The 20,370-nt window shown below is 38.7% G+C and overlaps 2 protein-coding genes across 9 annotated transcripts in view; one reads left to right on the forward strand and one right to left on the reverse strand.

Moving 5' to 3' along the window:
* The window catches only part of CAPZA1 (capping actin protein of muscle Z-line subunit alpha 1), a 49,688-nt gene extending 34,989 nt beyond the window's left edge, over positions 1-14,699 (reverse strand). The window contains exon 1 of one of the 2 annotated variants that reach the window (XM_032421457.1): positions 13,813-14,699. In XM_032421457.1, coding sequence (XP_032277348.1) covers positions 13,813-13,851 — 39 coding nt within the window. In that variant the 5' untranslated portion in view covers positions 13,852-14,699. The remainder of the gene's footprint in view (positions 1-13,812) is intronic. The other variant, XM_032421466.1, reaches the window with a different exon arrangement.
* ST7L (suppression of tumorigenicity 7 like) overlaps positions 1-20,370 on the forward strand; it is a 123,461-nt gene that overhangs the window by 39,245 nt on the left and 63,846 nt on the right. For 6 of the 7 annotated variants that reach the window (XR_004301397.1, XR_004301399.1, XM_032421405.1 and 3 more), the window contains exons 1-3: positions 14,542-14,787; positions 16,752-16,834; positions 20,033-20,192. Coding sequence is in view for 5 of the 7 variants with exons in the window: in XM_032421405.1 (XP_032277296.1) it covers positions 14,580-14,787; positions 16,752-16,834; positions 20,033-20,192 (451 nt within the window). In the remaining 2 variants the exon portion in view is untranslated. Of the gene's footprint in view, positions 1-14,541; positions 14,788-16,751; positions 16,835-20,032; positions 20,193-20,370 lie in introns of those variants that run through there. The other variant, XM_032421444.1, reaches the window with a different exon arrangement.

Consider the following 20,370-nt stretch of genomic DNA (forward strand, 5'->3'; position numbering starts at 1 on the left):
GATGCAGCACTCGATCCCAGAACCCTGGGATCATGACCTGAGCCAAAGGCAGACCTTACTTAACCAACTGAGCTACCCAGGCATCCAAAAGGGAGAATTTTGAATCTATAAGTATCATTAAGAGATAAGTTCTCCTAGATTTCAGTTTCCTCCCATTCTCCGTATTCTTTTCACCTCTCCCTAAAAGGGGGAAATAAAGAAAAATACCTAATCTTTGCAAGATTCAAAATTTCATTATTACATTACTAATACCTGTACTGAAAGTTTAAACATCAAACTGAGAAAGTAATAAACCTTTTATTGTTCCCCAGAAACTGCTAATTCTTTTTTTTTTTTTTAAGATTTTATTTATTTATTTGAGAGAGAGAGAGAATGAGAGACAGAGAGCACGAGAGGGAAGAGGGTCAGAGGGAGAAGCAGACCCCCTGCTGAGCAGGGAGCCCGATGCGGGACTCGATCCCAGGACTCCAGGATCATGACCTGAGCCGAAGGCAGTCGCTTAACCAACTGAGCCACCCAGGCGCCCCAGAAACTGCGAATTCTGTTAATTTTCAACTACTATAGTAAGAAACTTTAGAAAATATATTAAAAGACACTTAGAAAATTTATAAAACTTGGGTTTTTAGCTTATTAAATAATAATCTTTTAATAACAGACCCCACATATTTCAACATTACATCTATTCATAACTAGCTTTTAAAATTATTTTCTTGACAACCACATACAACAGGACTCGAGTACTTAACAACTACAGCTCTGTTTGAATGTCAGTGGATAACTCTGTACAGGCAAGGAAGAAATTTTTCCCTAGATAATAGCGCCATTCTACTTATCAGGAAGGCCCAGGCCAGTTTATATTGCCTAATATACTTGTATATATTGTATACTTCAGGAGCCAGATCTCTGCCAGCTTGTTTCTCTGGTGTCTACCAAAATCTTTACCTCCCTCATTGGACTACTGTGTGTATTAAAGACTTTGCTTCTGGGATTGACTTACACTGTCTTGAAAGTTTTGCCTCTCTTCTTATCTTTGCTGGTCTAAACCCTTCCCATCTTTTAAGGTTGGGTTCTTCTGTTTCTTTCCAAGAAGTACTCCCAGTACTTATAATTTCAAGAATCATCTACCATATTATAACATACTTTACCACACTTTGTTTGAACATTTATTATAGCACCTAAAATATAATTGCTATTGATAATTAGTTCTATAGATACTATCCTGTCCCCCAAAACTGAAGTTTTCTTTGCAAACTGCCTTGCTTTCCTTTTCTGTACTATACAAGGTCTAGCAAAGTAAACAGTATATAGCAGGCAATTGCTAAATGTTTACAAAAACCCTTTTGAATAAAACAATACTATGGAAGTCTTCTTAGCTTTTCATATTATTATGGGATACTATGGCAAAATGGAAAGATACAGGCTCTGGAGTTGGGACAGACCTGGATTTGAATTTCAATCACTTAATGTCTTTAAATCACATCCTTACCGTAAAGTGGGATAGTATCTACTTCTTACAATTTTTGTGAAATTAAATAAGATAATAATATTTGTCTTTGGCAGAATATTCAAAATATAGGGGCACCTGGCTGGCTCAGCTGGTGGAGCATGCAACTCTTGATTTCGGGGTTGTGGGTTCAAGCCCTATGTCAGGTGTAGAGATTATTTAAAAATAAAATCTTTTTTTTTTTTTAAAGATTTTATTTATTTATTTGACAGAGAGAGAGATAGCGAGAGCAGGAACACAAGCAGGGGAGTGGGAGAGGGAGAAGCAGGCTTCCCGCCAAGCAGGGAGCCCGATGTGGGGCTCAATCCCGGGACCCTGGGATCATGACTTGAGCCGAAGGCAGACGCTTAACGACTGAGCCACCCAGGCGCCCCTAAAAATAAAATCTTAAAAAAATAAAATAAAATAGGCACAATAAATGTCAGCTATTGTTAACTGGTCCTAGCAAGACAATTGCTGCTTTAAATTATCAAACTGAACAAACCCTTCAAATTATTAAGAAAATACTTTCTCTTTTCTAGAAATTCTTTGGATCCTAGTCACCTTATATTCCCCATCATTACAGTCTTTACCAAAAACTGTAAACAGCAGCAACCTTTTTACTGACCAAAAGTTCTCCAAAATGTCTCTGCTTCACTTCCCTTTAAAGTAGTAACACATCTTCCAAAGTTTACCTATGTTTTCAACCAGGCTACACTTAAAAAAGAATAGTAACCAATTGTACTTTTATAAATGTTTATTTTCCTTATATTATTCTACATCATTCCAGAAGTATTCAAGGATTAATAACTACATTTCTCCTCCTGAAAGAGATTTACCTTATTCTTATCCACTTGAGAGAGTAAGTTCTGTTTGCATGAAATTCAATGCTATTTCCTAAGAGATTTTTTTTGTTTGAAGATATTTAGATGTTATTTTTTTAAGGCTTTACTTTTTTTTTAAGATTTTATTTATTTATTTGAGATAGAGTGAGCGAGCGAGAGAGCAGGAGCAGGAGAGCAGAGGGAGAGGGTGAAGCAGGCTCCCCGCTGAGCAGGGACTCGATCCCAGGACTCTGGGATCATGAACTGAGCCGAAGGCAGACGTGCTTAACTGACGTGCTTAACTGACTGAGAACCCAGGCGCCCCAAGGCTTTACTCTTTTTAAGAGCAGTTTTAGGTTCACAGCAAAACTAAGAAGTTAAAGAAATGTTCCATACACTCCCTGCCCCCCAACGTCACATCTCTTCCATTATTAACACCCCTAGCGTAGTTCATTTGTTCATTTCATGAACTTATGCTGATACATCATCATCATCCAAAGCCCAGGGTTTACATTAGGGTTCACTGTTTTGTGTTGTACATTCTATAGATTTGGACAAATGTATGACATGTATCCACCATTACAGAATCATAGAGAATATATATATATATATATATATATATATATATATTTTAAAGATTTTATTTATTTATTTGACAGAGAGAGACACAGCGAGAGAAGGAACACAAGCAGGGGGAGTGGGAGAGGGAGAAGCAGGCTTCCCGCGGAGCAGGGAGCCCGATGCGGGGCTCGATCCCAGGACCCTGGGATCATGACCCGAGCTGAAGGCAGACGCTTAACAACTGAGCCACCCAGGCGCCCCAGAATCATAGAGAATATTCACTGTGCTCTGCCTACTCTTCCCTCCCTCCCCCTTGCATGGTTTTGTTGTTTTCTTTTGTTTTAAGATTTTTTAAGATTTATTTGGAACAGAGAGAGAGTTTGAGAGCAAGAGTGGGGACGGGGAGTGTGGGTGCAGAGGGAGAAGCCGACTCCCCACTGAGCAGGGAGCCCAACGTGGAGGTCCATCCCAGGACCCTGGGATCATGACCTGAGCCGAAGGCAGGTGCTTAACTGCCTGAGCCACCCAGGAGCCCACCAACCCCCCTCATATTATTTTGACAAGAAATAATTTTTTTTTAAACATACATTGCCTCAATGTGGTTCATTTCTTCATCTGATTCTAAAGCTTTTAGTATATCAACAATAACCTGTCTGGGGCAATAATTTAATAGGCAAGTTCCAAGCTGCTGACATGTATATATGATAGTACAAAAGCTGTAGAATTGTGCCTTTACCAATAAACAAATCCCTCCTGGCTGAGGGTTCTCAGAGGCTAGTGAGAATTTAATTTAGGGGTGTAATTCTAGAAAAAAAAAAATATTCTCAGTGATCTCTAGGACCAAATGGAATATTGGTTTCATTAAATAAAACTTACTGTAGCTGCTAGCTGTTTTTTTAAATTTCAAATAAACTAAATATTATTTTCCTAGTTTAGAACTAGAGACACTATAAACACTCAGAATGTACTTAGAAATAAAAATTTAGCTATATATAGTTTATCATTATCAGTAAGGGCGAAGGCTTAAAAGCATAAAATGTCTTAAATTAGGATCAATATTATAAAAAACAAATGATGGCACTTCCAAATAATTTGCCTTGTTTACTCTTTCTAAACCATTTTAAAGTAGTTCTTAGAAACTGTTTCTCTATTAGCAACCAATTATAAGTTTTGTCAGGTAGAGAAAGCAGGTAAGTTTGTTTTAAGTAGAGCAATTTCATTCACTCATTCATTCATGGAAGATCTAATTGGCTTTATTTAATGATTAATGAACTGGGCAGCATCCCATCTAGCAAATAGAAAGGAACTCCCAACAATTTCATTTTAAAACTTCTATCGACTCTAGGGTGCCTGGGTGGCTCAGTTGGTTAAGCGACTGCCTTTGGCTCAGGTCATGATCCCGGGGTCCTGGGAATGAGTCCCACAATGGGCTTCCCTTGCTCAGCGGGAAGCCTGCTTCTCCCTCTCCCTCTGCCTGCCACTCTCCCGGCTTGTGCTCTCTCTCTCTGTCAAATAAATAAATAAAATCTTTAAAAAAACAAACACACACAAACAAAAAACCTATCAACTCTAAAGAATAATTGCTTGAAAATTTATATTAAAGTAATTATATAACACACATGGAATATCAAAGTATATTCTCGACCAAATGTTAGTCAGGCTCCTCTGAGCCCTCTCTTCAGCTAGGCCTTGATCTTGGCTCCATCCTATCTATGACCTGCCTAACCCAGTCCTACCAAGAATCCTGTTGTCAGTTTAGTGAGAATTCCCCCACTTCTGATATCTGATCAAGTTCCTTATCCCCCACCTTTGATGTGTAAGTCCTCAATCTGCCTTTAACAAGACTCCTGTTAGATGTGTTTAGCAAGAATCCCTCTACCCGTGAGTGTCCTCTTAGTAATTTTCTATCCACTGACCCCCTCATTCTGCTTGATGGCTATAGATCCCTGGCTGTTTCTGCCTCATTTGGAGCTGAGCTCTAGCTCTCTACACTAATGCAGAAATGTTGAATAAAGTCTTCTTATTTTAACAAGTGAAAGAATAATTTTTTCTTTAACAGGGCCATCATTGTATTTTATGTCACCTAGTATAACAGTATAAAATCATGACATACTTAAGCATAAAACTTACAACAGACAAGAACCAAAAATCTGCTCTTGCCTATTTTATTTTCTAGTTAATCTTTCCCAACAATTCCCTTTTAACTTCTCTATGCATGAAGTTAGAAGGAAATCATCCCTTCGTTCTCATTCTGGACTCTCCTAATATAAAACCTCAGAATGTTGGTAAAAAGATTTCCAAGTATACGTCGTAAGTGTTCATTTAGAAGTTCAAAGTCAGTGGTAAGCCTTAAGACATCAGCTACTGAACAGAAAAAAAAAATTTAAGTACTGGCTCAATCTCAGTGAAGACTTAAAAAATTGTCTTACCTTAAATGCAAAGTACCATTGCTATTCATATGGAAGGAGGTAAGAGACCCTATTTATTTTTTTAAGATTTTATTTATTTATTTGACACAGAGAGAGAGAGAGAGCGCAAGCAAACGTGCGCACAAGCAGGCAGAGCGGCAGGCAGAGGGAGAGGGAGAAGCAGGCTCCCTGCTCAGCTGGGAGCCCAATGTGGGGCTCGATCCCAGGACCCCCAGATCATGACCTTAGCCAAAGGCAGATGCTTAACCGACTAAGCCACCCAGGTGCCCCAAGACCCTATTTGTTTTAATTAGAGGATCTAAATGTCTAGATCAAGAACTGAGGAAGTAAAAAAGTCAGATATGTTCTAATGAGTCAGAAAAAAAGATAAAAATGAGTGAAAAGATCACAGAAGTAACTTGTTGCTTAGGAGCTGTGTTAAAATGTACACACTCTCACCACCTATTCTAGGTGACTGGGCAGACAGTTAAAGGATTCCAAGCGCCAGATATACAATGGGCATTGTTTTGGAAATAGGAAGACCAAGTTAAGAAACTAGGGAAAAATCCACACCGAACACCCTGAGATGCAGATGCCGAGAGCAATGACCAAAGTCCAAAAGGGCAGAGTTCCGTGGTGAGAACCTTTGCCGCATGGAAACAAAAGCAGTGGGAAACAGGAAGCTTCTGACATGAAGATCTACTGCACATCTGGCATGTTATGGCATTCTAAGTTAAAAGTACATCTTTTTGCCAATTTTAATTTTTCTTCAAAATCTTTGGAAGTCAAACGTAGTTTCCCATGCCAGCTTTAACATTTAACTGCTTAGGTCTTTGTTTCTTCATCTGTGGGTATAATACCTGCTTATATCTAGGACTGTTTTAAGAATCCAATGAGGTAACATGAGACAGACTTACACATAGCAGATACTTAAGTTTCTTTCCCTAAGTAAATGCCTAGATGTTACTGAAGTTTGAGTAACATGTTTTCTTTAAAGTTTGGATCTTTGTATTTACCAGTTTGTTCATTCACTCAAAACAACAGAACACTTTACTGGGTCCCAGGCACTGAGAGGAGTACTAAAGATAAAGACAAAAAGATTAGTGAAAGGGGCGCCTGGGCGGCTCAGTTGGTTAAGCGTCTGCCTTGGGCTCAGGTCATGATCCCAGGGTCCTGAGGTCAAGCCCCCATCAGGCTCGCTGCTCAGCAGGGAGTCTTCTCCCTCTCCCTATGCCCCCAACCCCTCACTTATGGGCTCTCGATCTCTTGCTCTCTCTCATTCTCAAATAAATAAATAAAATCTTAAAAAAAAAAAAAAAGAATAGTGAAAGAACCCAACAAATCCCCTTTTGCCTTAAGCTGATGGTTCTGAACTTCTGCTATATGTTAGGACACGCTGGGAACTTTAAAAATACTGATGCTTGGGTTTCACCCACAGAAACTCTGAGGTAACAGATACAGGGTATGGCTTGGGCATCAAGATTTTTTTTTTTTTAAGATTGTATACAGTCAGCACCTTGGCTTTTCAAATTTTTGTACACTTTACCACTGTTAGCAAACAAATCTATACAAATAACAGCCCTCAGTAAAGATCTATCAATCATTTAAAAATAACTATAATTCAAAGCCAAATTACTAGTGCACATACAGAGCACAGAACTTAAGAGGAAAGAGGAGATGGATATGGGCTGGGTTGGTGAAAGACTACTGTAAGGAAGCGGAAGGTGGGTCTAAACTGAGCTCTCCAAAGTGCTTTAGATTGTAGGGGGAAAAAAGAAGGAGGGCATTACAAATGAGGGAACAGGGGCACCTGGGTGGCTCAGTTGGTTAAGCAACTGCCTTCAGCTCAGGTCATGATCCTGGAGTCCCAGGATCCAGTCCCGCATCGGGCTCCCTGCTGAGCAGGGAGTCTGCTTCTCCCTCTGACCCTCCCCCCTCATGCTCTCTCTCTCTCTCTCTCTCTCTCTCTCTCAAATAAATAAATAAATAATCTTTAAAACAACAACAACAACAACAACACAAATGAGGGAACAGTAAGAATGACAAAAGGTAGGGAAAAAACAGCCTTTTGTAAGCAGACCAGTTTCATAGGAACAGAGGCTTTATTTGGAGATAATAGAAGAGTAGATTAAGATGAGTCAGATGACAGTAGTTTTGCTAATATCAAGTCTGGTTTTATTCTGTAGGTAATGGAGAAGTGCTGAAGCTTTCTGAGTGGGAAGCTCCATTAATAAAATTAAACTGTTAGCAATATGGAAGTATTGGAGTCCTCAATACGGCTTCACAAAATCTGAAAATCAGTCTGTCCTCTAACAGTTAGCTATGAAATCAAGACATACTATTAAAGTCAGATTCATTCATTCATTCAACAAATATCTGACAGCGTACTATGTGTCAGCACTGTTTTAGGCAATGGAGACTAACCAGTGTATGATTCTTGTGGACCTTACATTCAAATGGAGAAACAACAGACAACATTAAATAAACTACATGGTCTGATAGCCATTGATAAATGCTAAGGAATAAAAAATAAAGGAAGGTAAGGGGATAATGAAATGTCAGGATTTGGAAATATACAGGGTGACCAGAGAAGATTTCATGACTTCTGATGAAAGAGCTGAAGTAAGGATATAGAAGAGAACTCCAGCGTACAGAGCAAATGCAAAGACCCTTTTAGGTGAGAATGTGTGGTTAGAACAGGGAAGACCAGCAGAAAATAGGTGAGGTCAGAGAGGTAAGTGGTAAAGACACAGGGACTTGGAGTCAGAGTAAGAACTTTTATTCTGAAGAGGATGGGAAGCCATTGATTTTGAGCAAAAAAGTGACATGTTCCGACTTACATTTTCTAACCAGATTATTCTGGGTGCTGCACTGAAGATAGCCTGCTGGCTGGTGAGGAGGAGGCAAAAGTAGCAGCAGGGACACCAGAGAGAAAACTACTGCAATAACCTCAGTGAGCAATCACAGTGGCTTCTTCCATAGTATCTGGAATAAGGTGTGGTGAAAAACAGTCAAATTCTGGGTATATTTTGAAGGCAGAGCCTACAGGATTTGCTAATAGACTATATGTGGATTGTGAAAGAAACAGGAGTCAAAGATGACACTAAACTTTTTGGCCTGAGCAACTCAAGAATGAAGATGTTATTAAGAGGGGAAGGACTGCAGAAGCTGTAATATGTAAAATTTTGATACGTGAAAATGTAGAGAGAAAAAAGAGGCTGGAGGCAAAGAGAACAATTAAGAATGTTGTTAAAAATAATTCAAGCATCAGAAAAGGTCCTGAATGAAGGCTAATAGGAAAAGGATATGTGGATGGGCTGGACGTATTGTTAAGTAAAAGGTACATTTGTTTGCTTGTATATGCACAGAATAGAAAAGGTATAGAAGAAAGTGGTAATATTGGCTGCCTCTCAGGAACTGGATGGCTAGAAAACAGGGTGGGGAGACGTTTTACTCATGCTCTGTCCTACATTTTAATTTTAAGCAATGTGATTATAGTTCCTATACATTAAAAATAATTTTCTTAAAAATACTAATGGAAATGGAGGAACAGAATCTAATGACAGGAAGGAAGAACTTACAGAACTGGAATACTATTTGAATGTGAGAGAAGAGGCTAAGAAGGAAAAAGATGATGCCAACGTTCTGAGCCTGTGTGACTAAAAGGGAACAATAGTGGAATGAACTGAAATGCAAAGGGTGTCAGGAGGTTCTGATGAAGGGAAAAGGGAAAACAACAGGTAAGTGCATGTTAAAATTATCACCTAGTTCAGAAATCCCCAAGTAGTTAAATGGTCTTCAGTATCATGACTGATTTCTCCTACCCAGGGTTTCTATTTTCAGGAGCTGATCCATATAAGAACTTGAACTTCTTCTTTTTTTTTTTTGGCATGTGAGAAAGTGAGAGAAATTCCTGAGTAGAAAAGCACAAATGATACCTGATCTTATAGTGTGTGCTTTTCTGAGCTCTAAAGGAGAGAACTTAAAGCAGATGAAGGAAATACTTTTATTAGGGCTTCTGCAAGCCTAGATGTATATACTCATTGTCATTTGGGTATGCATAAGGCTTTGCAGTTTTATGGTATTTACCAGGTGGTATTTACCAGGAAAAATGCTCCCAGAGGAATCTAATGTTCCCAGCAGTGGCATGGCAGATCACCAGCAATAGCAGATGCTCAGGCACAACGAATGTCCAAAGAACCCAGAGTGTGGGACACATTCCGGAACCCAAGAAATACCTAGAGATTACCAGAAATAATTGGGGGCAGGGGGAGGGGTGATGGAGCATGAGCTGAGGAAATATGAGAATGAAGGAAAAGTGTGACTGATTGGTCTGCTTCATATAAATAGGTTGTGCCTCAACTATGTACCTGGTGCTATGCTAGGCACTAAATAAAAAGATAGGGTTTCAGTTACCAAAGAATTCAGTTTCATTATCAGGCAAATGTGCAAAAGCAGAAAATGACAGAAACTCCTTAAACACTTTAATGTTTCATTTTTTAAAACAGACTGTTTTTATTAGTTTGTAAAAGTTAGTTAAACTTTGTTGGGTTACTTTGATCCAATTCTCCTTATCTATTTTACATGAAAACTGAGGCCCACACAGGTTAAGTGATGTTTCCAAAATCACACTGGTGGCTAAAAAGCTCAGCAGAGAGAGGCCAAATCTCCTGACACTCAGAATCATTCTTTCCCACTACACAATATTTCATTTATAATTCATTGAATGGACACCTCTATTCTGGTTTTTTCATTCATGGTTACATGGGAAAAACATGTGCATGTGAAAAAATGCACAGCTTCTGATTCAGACAAACCTAGGGTCTGAATTTTCCGACAAATTACACTACTTTCCTTAGCATTAACCTACACTCTTAACCAAAGACTGGGCATCTGAGTTTGCAACTGTTTAGGCTTTATGCGCCTATCCAAGGATTTTGTAACAGATTCTATAAATACTACTCAGCTAATCTAACTGAAAAAAGGGAAGATAAAGAATGGCAGTACTAATACGAATTGATGACTTGTTAGAAAACACCTATGGCAAATAAGCTCTAGGGTTTATCCTATGAGGGTGATAAATCATCTAGTAAATTAAGGAGGTAATATATAATTTAAAAAATCCAATTTAAAAGGATATTTTTCATGAGCTCTAACAGAGCCCTCAAATTTCTGTATCTATTTACATTTTCACATCTCTCCTAAGTAATTCTGATAAACCTGATTCTCAAAAAGTGCCTTAAAGATGATATGATTATCTAAGCTTAAGGCATATAGATTCATTTCTCAGTTACGGCATTTCTGAGGTTGTTCACAAATATCCTACTAGTTAATAAGCTGAAAGGAAAAATATGCTAATTGCACTTTTTTCAGCCTTAAAATTCTTTCTGCAATTACGTTTTAAAAATGCTGAATCATGAAATAAAGGAAACAGTGCAAGGAACCCAAATGAGAAGTTTGTCTCATACTTCAGGTTTCCTAATTATGGTATCTTGTCATTTTGGTCTTGTTAAGCATTTGGAACCAAGTAACTGAAGAGTCTAAGTGACTAGAAGAATACAACTCATTCTCAGAAACTGAACTCGATAAAACTAAAAGCATTTATTTCTGCAAGTTGTTTTACACTTTCAACTTCCTGTTTTATTTAGGCAGCTCATCATGACCATTTCAGGTAACAATGTAGAAGTTCAAAAACCCAACTTCCTCTTTGTAAAGTGATAAAAACCCTAAGCAGTTACTTATGAGAATGGTTGATCTTACTAGCTTTTATAGAAGTACTTGCAAGGAAATCAGAGACTACCAACACCAAATTCACCTCTGGGTTCACTACTTTTAGGAAATGCAACAAAGATAAAAAGCAATATTAAAATATATATGCATGACATAAATGCCTTAAAAAAAATCCAAATCAAATGCAGTTGAGAATTTGGTTAAAAAGAGGATAAAATGGAAACTTTATAGAGTTCCTTAAAGGAAGAATCAATACAAATTACAGCTGAAAATATCCTGATTTTAAAAATTTGTAATTGTGCCTTGGCTGTGAAAATTTTATAGGACAAGAATCTCTCTTAAGGGTTGTTTATGAATGCTAAGACATTCATATCAACTAGTTTTGTTGGAAAAATACTTCAATTCCTGAATTCCTGAGTTAAAAGGAATTAGAAGTCCGGAGGAAAAGGGGGCAATGTAGCTATGAAGCTAAAGGAGAACTGAAGTAATCTTACAAGTCAAGGCCCTTTCTTTTTACTTACAGATTCGCAACAGAGAAATACAGTTCAGTTTCTGTCTGGGAATAAGAATCTAACAAAATTTCAGTGATCTCAAATCATATGGATTATATGAGACTTCTTAATATCCGCTATTCATAGTTATCCACAATAATGAAGATGTAGCTAATCTAAAACTGTTTACTGAATATGAAATTCATCAGCATTTTTGGACAGATTTACCGTACTAATTTTGACATGCTTGCTGTGTCATTATTAAAATTAAGCAACAAAAGAAGTATGCTGGGAAATAAGAGGAAACTGGTCACAAATCTGTTATAAAATCAAGACTATTAACGTTACTAAACATTGTCAATATCCAAAGACATCTCAATTTGCACTTTTCTTTTGAAATACATGTATTATATTTTCCCAAGTTTAATTAAAAAGGCATTCTAACCTTGGGCGCCTGGGTGGCTCAGTTGGTTAAGCGACTGCCTTCGGCTCAGGTCATGATCCTGGAGTCCCTGGATCGAGTCCCGCATCGGGCTCCCTGCTCGGCAGGGAGCCTGCTTCTCCCTATGACCCTCACCCCTCTCATGTGCTGTCTCTCTCTCTGTCTCAAATAAATAAATAAAATCTTTAAAAAAAAAAAAAGGCATTCTAACCTATTGTGAAAGACAAAAACCCAACAATACTAGTAAATGTAGTATTGTTTGGACACCATAAACTTTGAAGTTTACTGTTATTTAAGTTTTTAGTGAAATTTTGTTGTAACAATATTTTTCCTTAAAACAAGTGGACCATCAGTTGAGCTAACAAATGTTTGGCTATTCTGATTTTTACTATAATTTAATTTCATCCGAATCAAAACTCTTTGACTTAGACTAGACATTTTATTACAGTCTTCTCTTCAGCATAAATTCATATATACGATGTCCTTTTCTCCCCTAAGTTTTACACATGAGAATTTTCAAGAATGAGAAAATTCAATGCTAAAGTATTATTCAATGACTTGTGTTTAGCACATTCTTCAGTATTTCAAAATGACATGGTATATGTAAGTATGACATATCAAATTATTCTGTACCGAGTACTCCTGGATCATAAACAGTCCCTTGCGCCATCCCATTCTTTTATTAAAAAAAGAAAGAGCCCAGACACATTTACAGAGCAAGAAAGAGTGCACTTTTTGTTACAGCCACTGTGGGAAACAAAAGACATAATTCTTGTCCTATAACAAGTCATCTAGTGAAATCACTCTAATTTCTACAGGCCCTAAAATCAGGTAGTTACTGAAAAGCCTGACAAAGTGTTAAGAAAGGTGTGCAGCTGTCAGCAAAAAGTTATTCCACCTAACGTAGAATATGCTCTTGTATTTAAAACACATTTGAAGAAGTAAATAGGCAAATTACACACTGACAAATTTAACTATACTCAAATACACCACAGTGGAGCATCAAAGAAGGCACGATGTTTTGTCCAGACTTGAATGTGTTAATATGAAGTTTATGTGCTATATAAAAAACCTTTATAGAGTTAAAAAAAAAAAAATCCGCTGGCTATTCTTGATTTGTTAACAAGAAATAGAAAACTATTTTTCAAAAATTACCGTTAATAGGATGTAAGACGCAAGGGATGGAGTCATCGCGGGCTTATGTGCATACATACAATCAATCAAGGGAGTGTCTACGGGGAAGAGTGGTGTTCAAATTCTGAAGCAAATGTCCTGAGGCTTACACATTTATTACTGAGAATCAGTTCAGCCGATAGTCAGTGAGAAAAGAGTGGATGGGCGGACAACACATGGGGACCTCTCCCTGTCGAGGAGTCGTGACAGCAAAATCACTTCCTGAGGAAGGAGGAGCAAAAGGGAAGTTAAGAGGCCACCCTGACCAGGAAGTGACTCGCCCTAAACTAGCCTCAATCATATTTAAAAATGGGGGGATGGGGAGAGCCCCAACAGTTAAAGGCGGTAAAATAACTGCTTCTTGATACGTCGAGACATCACCATTGCCCCCTCTCCTAATTACAGAAAAAAGTCCACAGTCACGATTCAATAAAGGAAAGTCTCTTCTCTTGCACGAAGGTCACTGGGCTGTGCCTCAGGCCCAGGAGGAGAAAAAGAGAGTTGAGGAATGGGGAACTGGGGCCACCGTGAGGCAGACGAAAGCCCCTAAAGAGAGAAGCGTCCCAACTGCAGAGCGTATGCCAGCACAGGCCAAGGAGCTTCTTTTTCCTGGGGACACTGCCAGGGTTCCCACCGCTGCCAGGTCGGGCCCCTGTTCCCTGTCGCGAGAGGAGGCAAGAGAGAGAGGCGGACCCCTTACCTTCTCCTCATCCGACACCCGGTCCTCGAAGTCGGCCATCTTGGGCTGCTCTGGCCCAACCCGGCCCCGGCGCGAGGCAGGCCGGGAAGGAAGCTGAGTGATGGAATCACCGCGGGGGCCGTCGGAAGGACCCGCCCGGAAACGCCGACCTAGAGGGCGCCATGTCAGTTACGGGCGGGGTGGTGGCTTCGAGCGTCGCCGCTCCGGGAAGTCTCAAACGCTGCCTTAAGCCTTTTTCTTAAATGATTTTAAGTCTAATCGCTTCCTCACTGAGTTACATTCATTTCCCCCATTCATCTGTGAGACGCTGGGAGCGTGTTTCGACTATTCCTGACACCCGAGCTCCATCCGACCAAATAGCAATTGCTACTGTAGGTTTTCCCAGTACCAGTGATCTCCGTGGCAGCCCGAGTCCAAAGGGCTAAGTGCTGCTCGGGCCCTGGAACGGTCGGTGGCTTTTCCAACCCCAGGAATAGGGTGAGAGGTGACTCTCACACGTATGGAAGCAAAAACATTTCACTCCGAGATCACATCTCAGTCCAGTTCCTCCAGAATATGTGCCGCTAGTCACCCCTTCCCGCCCTTCGAAGGAAAGGTAACCCCAGTCCTGGGGCTCTCCTCCACCTTCCAAATTTTCTTGGTCCGCTTTCCTTGGGACTCAGCCTCCACAGAGGCCAACTTCAGGTCCGCCACTATCCCAGGATTCCCGACTCCCGGTTTCCTGCCCTTCTCCCCTCCCAGCTCCCGGAGCCTGCGGGAGCGGCAAGATGGCGGACGGTGACGGCTTGGGTGAAGCAGCGAGTGCGGCGGCATCTCCTCCTGCACCTGCTCCCGGCCTGAACCTGTCGCTGGGCTGGAGGGAGCGGCTGCGGGCCGGGCTGGCGGGGACTGGGGCTTCGCTGTGGTTCGTGGCGGGGCTGGGACTGCTTTACGCTCTGAGGGTCCCGCTGAGGCTGTGTGAGAATTTGGCTGCGGGTGAGAGGCCCAGACCTCCCTGGGGACGGGCGGGGGAGCTAGAAGAGGGGCCGGGGGCAAGGGGCAAAGGGTAGAGATTCTCCGCAGTCACTGGAGGGCTTTGGAGAATGAGTCGGTGGTGCGCGACCTAGTAGCAACTCCGCAGCTGATTGTCAAACCTGAGCCGCGGCTATGGGCTCCTCCCTTGAGCTCTTAAGATCCGCCCCCTCTCTTCTGTCCTCGTTTACCCGAGGAAGAGCCACCTGACAAGCTGTAGGCTTCAGGTGGTATGACAGATGAGAGCATTTTCATATCGGTTGCAGAATTTATATACACTCCCAGCATTGGTAGGATCCCTTGAAAATCATTCTTTTGAGTCTTTCGCGGATTAGCTAAGAGTTCCCACACCCAGACAACAAAGATGAGCGCTTCTGCAAAGACCTAAAAGGAAAAAAATGCCATGACCTTAGCCAACTATTATCATATTTTAAGATAGTTCTGTCAAGAAAGTTTTCGTGGTATCTTGGTCTATTCTTTGCTTTAGGCTTTATCTTGAGTAATAAAACAGTACAGGAAGTAAAGGGAAAGAGAGCTACAAACAGTAATGGGTTCTTTCCTTACTTCTTTTAACATTTGTAGAAAGCTTGCTATATTAGTCTGAGCTGAAGATACAAAGACGTATAAGAAGTGATGATCCCCGTGGATTCTGCAAATACTATCCTTTACCTGTAGCCAGGACAAAGTGGATGGGAGCCAGGGCCTCTTACCATGTCATTACAGTATTTTCACTCAAGCTCTGAACAAGATGAAAGTATTTCTGCTGTGTGATGACTGTGACTATCAGTACCTGTGGTTTATTTTTCTGCAGCAAGAAAAGGCAAATGTCTCCTTTTCTACTTCATAAAATGACCTGAAATACTGTGAGATAATGTTCTGAAATATTTTGGACTTTTTAAAACATAGGTTCTATGTAAGTTCAGATATAACTAACATACTAAAACTAAATAAATTGGCCTTCCTAGACTGTTTGAAAGAGCTAATTTGGTGTCTCTGTCACTGGTTAATGAAGTGCTTACTAGTGGTTTGCATGCTCAGTGAAATATTATTCATTGACTTTTATCATTTATTTTTCCACGTGTTAACTAGATCACCATTTAGATGAGAGTAGTTAACTATGATAGATTTTTATTTATTTCTGAAACCCGTAGTATTTATGAGACAGTTATTTGAAGTGAAAAATCTGGTCCAGGCTTTCAGTGAGTCAGGTTCACGGAGTTCTCTCAGTCTGTTGCTATTGTCTTTGGTTTATTTTGCCTCTCTATCTGACATACCAAATACATACACATACTCTAATTTGAAACACTGGTTTGTACCTCACCAAAATAATTAGGGAGTGGTTCTAAATCTCTTTTGTAACAGGATGTTTGTTTAGTTTATCCTTCGGGATTTGCAAAACTTCTTGTCGAAGTTATGGTTGATAGGTTCTTAATTTATTCTCAAAAGTAAACTGAATTATCTCATTTTGATTTGCTTATTTAACAAATTATCAGTTTAAAATGCTACCCTTACATGTTCAAAGGTAATTTTTAAGATATGATAGAATGGGAATTTAAAGTACCTTTTTAGGGGCGCCTGGGTGGCTCAGTCATTAAGCGACTGTCTTCGGCTCAGGTCATGATCCCGGAGTCCTGGGATCGAGCCCCGCATCGAGCCCGTATTGGGCTCCCTGCTCAGCGGGAAGCCTGCTTCTCCCTCTCCCACTCCCCCTGCTTGTGTTCCCTCTCTCTCTCTGTCAAATAAATTAAAAAAATCTTTAAAAAAAAAAAAAAACCTTTTTAAAAATTACAACTTTCTCAAATGAATCTCATACTAGATATTAAAACTATTTATGTTCCTCCACTCATAAAGACACCTGCATATTTTAACTTGAGTATTTTGAATTTGCGTTTTTTTTAAACTTTGATTTTTTTTTTTTCCTTTTGCAGTGACAGTATTTTTAAATTCATTGACACCCAAATTCTACGTGGCACTTACAGGAACATCTTCTTTGATATCAGGACTAATATTTGTAAGTAGTTTCCATTTCCTTCATGGTTTGGTATTTATCTAAAGATCAAATATCTTTATGGTTACAATAATTATAAATACTTATAGATCAGCATTCTCAACATATTTCAGAATTTGAAAAAACACTGCATCTTCCTCTCCACTTTTAGAGACTGGCAGTATTCATTTGTATATGAAAGACTATTGTATAATGGAAGGAGCAGGGGTTGGTGGTGGGTTCCCAACTAAATGCTTGCAGGGCCCAATTTAGTAACAAAAATGAATGAAATAGAGTGTAAAAATTAGGTTCCTTATTTACTTTTAGGACTGGGTAATCTGGACAATGCATGCTCCTTCTGGAAGGGGATAAAGCTAGTTGTTGCCATATAGATTTGCAGACCACTATAATGAGATCTTCCAATTTTTCATATGATTTGAAAGAATCTGGATGCAACAAGTTTTTATATAAAAGTCTCCCAATCTTGGCAACATTAATCTTGGCAACATCGGGCAAACGAAAAATTATGTCTTGAATTCAGCCTATAGGTTGCCAGTTATCTTCTCTGGAGTATTTAAGAGCAGAGTATTGGAGCCAAGCTAACCATCCCTTTATTTATTTATGTTTTAATTGTCAGAAGAAAATTTTTTAATTGAAGTATAGCTGACGTACAATATTATATTAGTTTTCAGAACCATCACTTTAGTTGTGTGACTTTGAGCAAGTTAATTAACTTTTCTAAGCTTTAATTTCCTCATCTATAAACTGGGGATGATAATATCAACTTCATAGGATTATGAAAACTAAATGAGATAATGTGTCTAAGAGCTTTCAATAACATGGTAGCTAGCTCAGAGTGAGCACTTAATGAATTTTGGGCCATTATTATTCTGAGATGACTTAACTTTCATTCAGCTTTCCCTTGTCTTAATTGGCTGAACTATCATTTTCAATTAAGAAATTAAAAAATATATATACATAATCTCTATTAACATCCCTGGGAACTAGTGTCTCCTAGTATAAACTTTGGAAAAATACTGCTACAGATAAAAATCTTAGGAAGTATGGCATACATGACCAATGAATTTTTCTGTGCTTTTTTTCTCATCTCTAGATGGTGCTCTTCTATTATAGTAGAAATAATGGCATTTGTATTGGAGTGTCTTTTGTTTCTGGTTTTTTTTTTAATAGGGACTAATACTTGGCCATTTTGTTAAAGTGAAATGCTAGACAAGAAAGGGATTTTCTCTTGATCAAAAAAAAAAAAATACTGAGGAATTTAAGATGAAATCTATGTGTTAGTATAGTTAAATTAGTTAAAATTTACTGATTATAAAGCCCACTCATAGTTAAGCATATTTTAGCATATTTAGTCAATAACATGTAAAAATCTAAATAAAGAGAATGATCTATCTCTAAACAACTGATGAGTGGAAAAAGCATTAGTCTTGGAACCAGAAGATGTAGTTTTGAGTCTCAACTCTGCCACTTAATAGCTGATAACTTTGGGCAAGTCACATAATTCTCTGAGTCTTAATTTCCTCATTTATAAGGGCGGAAAAGCTTACATATACATTATAGATGTATAAAACATAACATGTATAATATATAAAACAGTTCTTAACATTTGTTCTTTTTTAAACCAGAGTTTTAAATTTACAAAAATTAAGAAATTCATACTGTAATAGCATCATATGGTGATGGTACACTTGTGGTGAGCAAAGCATAATGTGTAGAGAAGTCAGATCACTATATTATACACCTGAAACTAATGTAACATTGTGGATCAACTATACTCAAATAAAAAAACTTTTTTAAGTAAATGAATTAGGCTCAGTAAGAGATTAACAACAGTAGCTAATAATAAAATAGTGGTTATAACAATATACAATAAGAAAATTAGGAAATTCAAATAACATTTTAAAGGTTAAACTGTGTCATGACCCTTATAATATTGATGAGTTTTTATTAGCGAAGGTTATTATGTTTATAATTTCTTTTACCCCCTGAAATACTGAAGCTATCTATGCTGTTTGTGTTACTTCCATCTGAAGGGGTAGGAGCTAGCGTGCTTGGGAGCTTGAAGAATAACAATGAAGCCAGTTGTTTAGCTAATTATTACAAGTGAAAAGATTACTCTGAAAGGAAAATGCAAGATCCAGTGGGAGTGCATATAATACTCTTTTCTGTTCTGTGGAATCAGGGAAAGTTCCCTGAGGACCTGTCATTTAAGCTGAAACCTGAAAGAGCCAGGTAAAGGTAGTTGAGAATGCTAGAGTGTCCAAATATGAAACATTCTTCTAATTCAACACAGAGAGCTTTTTTTTTTTTTTTTTTTAAGTAATCTCTAGCCCAACATGGGGCTTGAACTTACAACCTGGAGATTTAAGAGTTGCATGCTCTGCTGACTGAGCCAGCCAGGCGCTCCCACAGAGCTTCTTTTGATTCTTCTTTTTATAACAGTGATAGATCTTGAAAACATAAAAGAGTGAATATCCTGATTTTTAAATGGTTCAATATGAGAATCAGCCTCTTAACCTACATTAATTATACTGCCAAATACTGGAGTAGTACTTCATTGTTTAAAAGGCATTTACAATTCTTGTTAACCATATTTAATGATAGGACATTGAGGCTCTGAGAGGCTAGAGGTTAAGTGACTTACCCAGAGCACACAGGTGGACTGGGAGTCAAATGTGGGCTTTCTAGCCCTAGTCTTAATCCACCATGCTAGTTATTTCAAAATTGTTTTTCTTTTAATTATGCTACAGATGGAGTAAAATGACAATGTAACGTAACAGAAGATTATTTACAGATTAAATGCTTCTTGCTGGTTTGTTTATTTGTTTGTTTTAAGTAATCTCTACACCCAACATGGAGCTCAAACTCACAACCCAGAGACCAAGAGTCACATGCCCTACTGACTGAGCCAGCCAGGCACCCTTGTTTCTTGTTGTTTTTTTTAATATTTCATTTACAGATATATTTCTTCTAGTTTTGCCTCAGCTTGTCTAAATTTCATAACAAAGCTATAAAAAAGGTATTTTATTTTTGCCTGGCATGTGCTATTGGGGAATCTTATGTTTGGCTTATTTTTTGGGAGGAGAGTACATTTAAAATTAAATTAAACGGGAACATCATGAAAGAATGTTTTAATTTGAGCTCAAATGTCTGCTGATCAGTTCTATTTTAAGTCAAGGATTTTTTGTTTGTTTGTCATAGATATTTGAATGGTGGTACTTCCATAAGCACGGCACATCTTTTATTGAACAAGTATCTGTGAGCCATTTGCGACCACTGATGGGAGGAACAGAAAGCATTTCAGAGGCAGGTTCTCCTTCTAGCAACAGAGAAAGTGAAACCAGCAGACAGAATTTGTCAGGTGACTATTTATGTAAAAAGTTTTCAGAGCTGTATAGTTAAGATTGTGTTTGTCTCTGGGAGAGAGAAAACTCACAAGAGAGAAGTTTGTCTTTCATGTAAATATAGGTAATCTGCAGCTGATACGGAGAGCAATGATCATCAGAGACCCAGTCTCCCATTTTGTTAGCCTGCCATCT

This window comes from Phoca vitulina, unplaced genomic scaffold, assembly GCF_004348235.1.
Source record: "Phoca vitulina isolate PV1807 unplaced genomic scaffold, GSC_HSeal_1.0 scaffold2, whole genome shotgun sequence".
Taxonomy (NCBI): domain Eukaryota; kingdom Metazoa; phylum Chordata; class Mammalia; order Carnivora; family Phocidae; genus Phoca; species Phoca vitulina.